An 8,357-nucleotide genomic window follows, 5' to 3' on the forward strand; every position below is an offset into this window, starting at 1 on the left:
CCTTTGAAAACCTCCATCTCACCCATCTCTTGTCATTCCCTTTTTTTTGTCCTGCAGGACCTAGCAACTGGCTCCTCACATGAGTTTGTGGGCTTTCTGGTCCTGTTCCTTGTGCTCTGGAGGCTTGAGAGATCATAATACTGAGCAAAGTACCCCTTCCATTGGCCTCCATAGTACCTCATTTCTCTTATCGGCCCTATCCTGGCCACACTACTACAAGACCTGTTGGCTGGTCCTATTTCCTAGCAGACTGTTTTTAGAGAAAATGCACACATATTTCGTTACTGTTTCCACACTAAACTCACCAAAGTGTCTGCCTTACTACTATTTAAAACTTTTATCAAAATGTTTCTACTGCACCATAAATTTGTAATTTTAACAATACTGCAAGACAAGAAAATGAGACATCAGTAGTTACTTTCATAAAGTGCAAATTTAATCTTCAATTGTTAGCTACAGTAAACAATTTCTTTCAGGTCCTCCCTGTTCACACCCAAGGACAAAATGGAAATGCTATTTTTATTTTTACTTAAACGTCTAACAATAAAGTTTTAAAAAATACCCAACTTAGATAAAGTTTTTGCAAACATGTTTCCTGGTAAAATTTGAATGTTCTCAATTCTACTAAGGAAGTGGCCTATCATAATTAAAGTTTAGACATTTGTGCTTGTTTGGCAATTTTAAGATCTCAAGAATGTCTAATAACAGAGTCCTTGATGATGTAGCCAAATCACTTTTACTGACATCACTTGAAGGCCCTGTCTAGTTTTGGCCTCTGCAATTTGATTCTCATGTTCCTTTACCAATATATGAAAGCATTATTGGGTTGGGGGTTTAGCTTGGTGGGAAAGCACTTGCCTGGCATATTCAAGGCTGCAGGTTCTAACTCCAGCACTGCAAACAAAAACAACCAAGGTATTGTTTCTTATGCATGTTTACCCTTAAAGGGAGCTGCTTCTATCTCTTTTCCAAAGACTGCTAGCAGCAGTTAGTCCAAGAGTACTAATGGCTGATGTTTGACAAATACTTACACCTAGGGCAGTTATAAAGGTTGTTGGAGTTGTCTACTCAAGTATAAAACCCATAAAAAAACTTCATAATATAGGCAAAATTTCAACCCCCCCCCCCCAGCATTTTCTTTCACAAGAAAGTACAACTACATTATCTCTTGGGTGACCTTCTAGACAATTCTGCAGAAAACATAGTAGTTAAACTCAGAAAGTAAAATAAGGAATTCAAGTTTTTTCCTAAAAGAATACAAAGCGAACTTTGAGGCAGCTTTCTGAAAGTAAACCATTAAGTTTATGGCTACAACGAGACAAATGGGGATGAACAATGATGGCTTTCATGTGCTGATCTATATGGCTCCACCATTAGGACTGTCCAGCACTGTCTTTCTCAGGTCAGATCTTGAAACATTGAAAACAGAGGGTTCCTCTGTAATTCCAGTACTGTATAAGGTCAGGGTGTACTAGGAATAACAGGGAAGCTCTTTAGAGGCCAAGCAAGACACTAGACAGTCAGACCTTCAACATCTGTTCAGCTGCTGCTAAATGATAAAGGAAGTTCTCTGTCGCAGGTGGGAACCGCTTTTGCTTCAGTGCCTCAACATTGAGAATGATCTTTCCCCCATCATCTGATACTTCTGAAAATGGTGCCAGGTTGGTGAAGATTTCTTTTGTTTTTTGGGCAATGTCCTTTAATAGAATGGAAAAATATAGTATGTTAGAATCTTAAAATGTGAATAGTTATTTCCTAGGATTCTCCTGTTATCAGATTAACTTCATAAATTCTCCCTGCCACTCTCACCCTATCCCATTCCACCCCACCCCACCCTAAGACAGGGATTCCCTGGCTGTCATGGAACTCACAATGTAGACCAGGCTGGCCTTCCAACTCAGCACTGTCTACCTCTGCCTCCCAAGAGCTGGGATTAAAGTCATGCACCACTAAGCCTGGCTGTCATAAATTCTTATAACAAAGTAACTTAGGAAATCAATGTCACATATGTATTTACAATCATTTTAGTCATTTTAAAGCATATAATGTATTGATAATAAGACTAGTCATTGTGGAGGCCAGGCATGGTGGCACACAACTTTGATCCCAGTGGTAGACAAAAGCAGGTAGATCTCTGTAAGTTCAAGGCCAATCTGGTCTACACAGTAGGTTTCAGGCAAGCCAGGGCTGCATAATGAATTCTGTTTGAAAAGAAAAGCTAAGTGTGGGGTTGCATGCTTTTAATCCCAGCACTTGGGTGGCAAAGATAGGCAGATTCCTGAATTTGAGGACTGCCAGGACTACAGAGAAAGCCGGTCTTGAAAAAAAAAAGAAAAAGAAAGGCACCACACGCCCACCAGGTAAAAGCTAGCCACCAAGCCTGACAACTCAATTCCTGAGACCCAGTTGATCCCCTAACAATGGGAACAGGGGCTGTCTCTGATTGTTGCCTGCCTCTGGATCCTTTCCTGTAGCTGGACTGCCTTGTCTGGTCTCAGTGGGTGAGGACGCAACTTGAGGTGCCAGGGTGGGTTGGTACCCCTTGGGAGCCTCCCATTCCCTGAGAAGAAGAGAGGAGAATAGGAGGAGGGTAGTGTGAAGGTGGGGCTGGGAGGAGAGGAGAGAGAGAGCTGGAGTCAGGCTGTAAAGTGATTAAATAAATAAATGAATAAATAAATGCAGGGAAAAAATTAGACTCCTTGAAGGCAGGATTTTTATTGCACTGTCTACATTGCCAACAGTTCAAGAAACCCTGACCAGATGGATAGATTCAGAAAGAAATGTGTCAGGTGGGACCAGGTGAGCAAGTAGAGCCTACTTCTCAGAGATGCTCCTACGGTTCCATAGATGAAGATAAGCCTAGGCTCTGAGATGGGGCTAACAGGGCAGATCCCAGAAGTAGCTAGGCTGGGAGTGTATTCCTCAGTAGAGAGAGAAAAACAGACAAAAAGCAGTCAGGAGTAGCATCTCGTCAGAAAAAGGGATTTGGCACCATACAGAAAAACTCAGGAAATAAAAGCCATTTGTCCTCCTAGGCTGGTGAGGGCATAGGATGCATATGGATACTCTCTTAGCTTAACAGACAGACATCCCCAGAGGAGCTCACTCTTCAGAGTTCAAAAGTGGAGACTAGATTCCAAAGGTACTGCTTCTTCATGAAAATTCTTTTAGCGGATAAAATGCACAGGCATTCTAGACTATTCAGGGGTTACCATTCTCACCACTGGGGCTACCTTCAGTACCAGCCCCTGTAATGACCTACCTCCCCACCCACCATTATCTCGCCCACTACGACACAGTTGGCTTGTCCCCCGACTCTTCACTCTACTATGATGCCCTAAGAGTGTGCAATGAGACTGCTGCTGCTTTGTAAGGCAGATCAAGGGTTACCTGTATAACCTGGCTGTCTGATTTCTCTGTGTCTTCTGCAGACTGCACAATGAGCTGACCAATTTCTTTATGCAGTTTGCCCATCGTCATGGCCTCTGATGAAAGCAGAAAGAATATTGTTGTATGAAGACTTAGAATTTTATACAATAAAAAATAAGCTACTCAACTGAAAATCTGAAAAACCACACTAGAGAACGTTTCAAAAGGATGCAGATAACCTTCCAGGCTTCCATTTTATTCACAACACAAATTTAACAGCACAATGTAAGATACGATCACCAATGCCAAACCAGATTTCCCCTTCATGTCTACCTGATGAACTGAATGAAAAATCCGAGTACAAGTGAAATACTTGAAGGCAAAAGCCTGACTACCTTGTCCAAGTCTTTAGAGTTAAATATCTAAGTGGTGCACGCCTTTAGTCCCAGCATTGTGAAGGAATGCAGAGGAAAGGTGATATCTGTGAGGTGAAGGCCAGCCTGGTCTACATAATGAGTTCTAGTATAGCTCTGTTGAAAAAAAGAAAAAAAAAGTGTATTTTTCTGACAGGAATGTTGGGAAAGAAGATCTTCCTGCCAGGCCCTCAGGTGCCAGCAGAGTACACAGCACATTTAGATCCTCAGAAAAATGCAAGGGAAGCTGCCTTGGTCACATCAATTACAAATGATGCTCTTGTTGCATCATCTTGTCTCACAGCAAGGGACACCCTATTCAGATGGTGCAAATTGGAACAGGGGCATTCTGAAGATCACAGCAGAAAACAAGCAGTGCCATTCTTTCTGGCTCTGGCCATGACCATTTGCTATCATTTTAGTCTTACAAGAGGTAATATTTCCTAAGGTTGGGCTCTACTTTCATTTTTCCACATGAACATGGTCATATTTGAAACTGCAAAGTAAGTGAAAAGAACAATTCTGGTTTTACTCATTTGAAGTTGTTAGATAAAACCCTCACAGCATCAGACTCTAACAGGGTCTGTCAGCAGTCAGCTGCTCCCACATTTGGGAACTGGTGAGAGATCACACAAAAGTTATGAGCAGCAATCACAACTGTCTAACACATGTAGGCCCGGAGAAATGAATTGTACACTCTGAACACTGAGAAATACTGGCTTGAGTGAGTCAGCCCAAACTATATAGCTGCTTGGCTTGTGCTTTGTGTTAACACTGGAATACAGAATGGAACAGAAAAGTCACCTTTTGCAAGTGGAGCGATGGTGATCTCACTATCAGCCAGATTCACAAACACATCATAGAGGTCTGGTCTGTTGCTCACCTCCAGTTCCACAAAGCCAGCAATGTAGCCTGCGTTGCAAATGGATCAAATTACTGGAGCAGAAAGAAATCATGTGGTGAAGGTCTTAAAAGGACAGCTCACTGGCTGCTTTTCTTCACGGCTTTCCATTTTTCTGGATCATTAGCTGGACCAGTGGCACTTAGTAGTGGCTGTATTTTTGTCAGGTGCCTAAAGAAATATTCATGGCTCAAAATGTTCTAAAATTTAAGTTCAATGTCAAAAAACAAGCTGGAGAAAAGCACTTACTTTTTGGCCAGTGCTATTTAGGCCAATAATGTCAGAAAGTAGATAACGCTCTTAAAGAAGCCCGTTCCCAGCCAGAAGGTAGTGGCGCATGCATTTAATCCCAGCACTTGGGAGGCAGAGTTCAAGGCCAGTGTGGTCTACAGAGGAAGTTCCAGGACAGCCAAAGCTAAACAGAAAAACCCTGTCTCAAAACGGCCAAAAAAAAAAAAGAAGCCTAAAACCATAATTTTTTGTGTATCTGTCTTTGAGTGCTCTCCTCTTTTTCTCTTAATCCTCATGTACAAAACATACTGAAAATATCTTTTTATTAAAAATTTTTCAACTCTGATTTAAAAACAAAGAATGTCAGAAAGCTACATGGACTCAACCAGTCTTTTTTTCAGATCTCTGTCCTGAGGAAAGCCACTACCTCATGCCTAGGTTGTCAGGATGACACAGGGACCATCTCTGAGTGCTTTCAGGGCTGATACAGTAACTGCTAATGGCATCAGTAGACTTCTAGACTTGGTGCTGTTGAGGGTAATGGTTCCCACACATTGGTTATTTTAGAGAGAAAGTTAACTATTAAAAGATAAAAGTTTTGTTGTTTTCCAGTGCTGCATGTTGAACTGGGGCCCTCATATATGTGAGGCAAGTGGTTGAACCTGAATCATAACCTTAGCAGTGTTTTGTTCTTGGGAACTAATTTGCCACTGCTAAAGTTTTACATTCTCAAGAAAGCAAAAGCAAAAACTTCTACTGAAAGCCAGATCCCAATAAACCACATGACACAATGTGAAACATAAGAGGCTGGCACTGGTTACTGAAAAATGAAATTATTTAATAAATGTCCTCAATCTAAGTGGTTATTCTTTAAAAATAAAAACAGGGGCTGGATTATAGTTAAATGGTACAGTATATTCAGTTCTCAGCACCAAAAAGTGAATGGACAAAAAAACAAAACAAAACAAAAAAAAACACCCAGACGAAAAAGAGGGTTGAAAGAATGGTTCAGCAGTTAATAGAGAGTCATTTTCTTGCAGAGGATCCAAGTTCATTTTCTAGAACCCATGTCACTGTCTTAAAACCATATGCAAACTCTAGCTCCAGGGCACCTGCCTCTATGTGTATATATCCACAGACCAATTCTCACTCACTCTCTCTCTCAAAATGTCAAAAGGGGGGGGGAGACTCAAGAGATGGCCCAGCAATTTCATAATAAGAGCACTGGTTGCTCTTGCAGAGGGCAGGAATTATCCTGACTTAACAACCACCTGTAACTCTAATTCCAAGCCTCAATAGGCACTAGGCACACAAGTGGTTCACAGATATACATATAGGCAAAACATTCATAAATGTAAAAACAAAGATTTTTAAATAATAAATCTTTTTTTAAAAACTGGGTCCAAACTCAGACACCACTACACAAAATAATCCCAGGCATATTAAAGAGCCAAATGGAAAAAAGAAAACATTTGCAAGAATGCATAGGCAACTCTCTGTTCTATACCTGGGAAAAGGTTTTTCTGAAACAAAATAAAAAATACTAAAACCACAGACATCTAATAAATTTCAACAAATTAAAATTAAGAATCTGTGGAGCCAGTGATATGGTTCAGCGGGTAAGGTGCTTACGCATGGCACCAGTTGTCCTCTGACCTTCAACAACGCAAGCATGCAACTGAACAACAATAACAACAACAACAATTAGTTAACCAAGGCCGTGGTGGCATTAGCCTTTAATCCTAGCACTTGGGAGGCAGAGGTAGAGGCCAGCCTGGTCTCAAAAAGAAAACTAATGGGCTAATGAAAATAGCTCAGTTAGTAAAAGTGATTGCCACTAAGCCTGATGATCTGAGTTCAATCCCTGGGAGCCCCATGGTAGAAGGAGAGAACCAATACCCACAAGTTGTCCTTGATTCCATGCACATGCAATGGCATACATGCACCTATGAACACATACACACAAAATACATAAAAGTGTAAGTTTTTTTTTTTACAAAAAAAATTTTTTTTTTTAAAGTATAAGTTTTTAAAAGTGAGTAATGAGGGGGTTGGAAAGATGGTGCATAGATTAAAAGCTACACTTCCAGAGGTTCTGAGTTCAATTCCCGGCAACCATATGGTGGCTCACAACCATCTGATTCCCTCTTCTGGTGTGCATGAAAATGGAACATCAATGTACATGCCTGTAATCCCAGCACTCAGGAAAGCAGAGGCAGGCGGATCGCTGTTAGTTCGAGGCCAGCCTGTCCAGGACAGTCTAGGACAGTCAAGGCAAAAAATGAAACCCTCTGTCAAAACCCAAAGATAAATAAATAAATCTTAACAAAAAAGTGAGTAATGAGAATGTCATTCAGTGTACTCCAATGCAAATTGAGAATGAATGGAACTACAGATATCCACATAAGTATGAATGAATCTCACGAAAATATTAAATGCTAAACAAATAAAATAAACCTTAGAAGATTTCATTTTGTGCATGGATGCAGAGCTGCTTGGAGATGCATGTTTACACATGAAAGGCCAGAGAACAGATGAATCCATAGGAAATGTAAGGCAAAGAGAAGTTCTGTGGAGGTAAGCAAGCAGAAGGGGTGCTCTAGTATATACCAAGATGCTACTTCTTCACCTGTGTAGTAACTTACAGCTAAGAAAAGATTCCTTTCTCTGTTGCTCAGGACTAACTCAGGGCTTTAAACATGTTAGGCAAACATCTACCACTGAGCCATATCTCCAACCCTATATATCTTTAAAACTATATTACATTGATTGACTGATTGTGCATATGCACCACAGAGTGCATGCATAGGTCAGAGGACAACTAACAAGTGTTGGTTCCTTTCTTCTACCATGTAGGTCCTGATAATCAAACTCAAGTTATCAGATTTGGTGGCAAATGCCTTTAATGCTCAACTATCACTCTGGCCTCAATCCTTTGTATTTTGTATGACAGAAATATTTCATAATTTAAAAGACATCATCATCTCCTTTTTATAAAAGGACCTTTAAAATTTTTTAATTACATTGCTTTATTACACGTGTATGTGTTTCTGTGTCTGTATGGGAATATGCATATGCTACAGCATATATGTAGAAGTCAAAGGACAGCTTCTGGGAGTCAGTTCTACAGGATTCAAACTCAAGCCATCACGCCTGGGGTTTAGTGCCTTTACCAGATGATCCATCTCATTGGCCCTAAAAGAATCTTTAATGAGATAAAAATACAAAGGGTGTAATAGCTTAAATTAAAAAAAAAAAAAAAAAAAAAAAAGCCTGTAGGAAGTTAGTATTCCTGTAGATACAAGGGCTTGAAGCCCTGGGTTCAATTTCTAATACCAACCCCCCTCAAAAAAAAAAACCAAAACAAAACAAAAAAAACAAGTTAAAATGATAATTTTGTGTATTTTAGTACAACTTTTAAAAATGTTTTAATATGGAAAAAA

The 8,357-nt window shown here is 40.2% G+C and overlaps 1 protein-coding gene across 1 annotated transcript in view; it reads right to left on the reverse strand.

The window, feature by feature from the left end:
* Positions 1 to 414: 414 nt before the first annotated feature.
* The window catches only part of LOC129685756 (DENN domain-containing protein 10), a gene marked incomplete at its 5' end in the record, with an annotated part of 15,205 nt that continues 7,262 nt past the window's right edge, over positions 415 to 8,357 (reverse strand). The window contains 3 exon segments of the mRNA XM_055619257.1: positions 415 to 1,697; positions 3,391 to 3,485; positions 4,587 to 4,694. Of these exon segments, the coding sequence (XP_055475232.1) occupies positions 1,521 to 1,697; positions 3,391 to 3,485; positions 4,587 to 4,694 (380 nt within the window).

Source organism: Psammomys obesus, unplaced genomic scaffold (assembly GCF_907164565.1).
Source record: "Psammomys obesus unplaced genomic scaffold, mPsaObe1.curated_primary_1811, whole genome shotgun sequence".
Classification (NCBI taxonomy): Eukaryota; Metazoa; Chordata; class Mammalia; order Rodentia; family Muridae; genus Psammomys; species Psammomys obesus.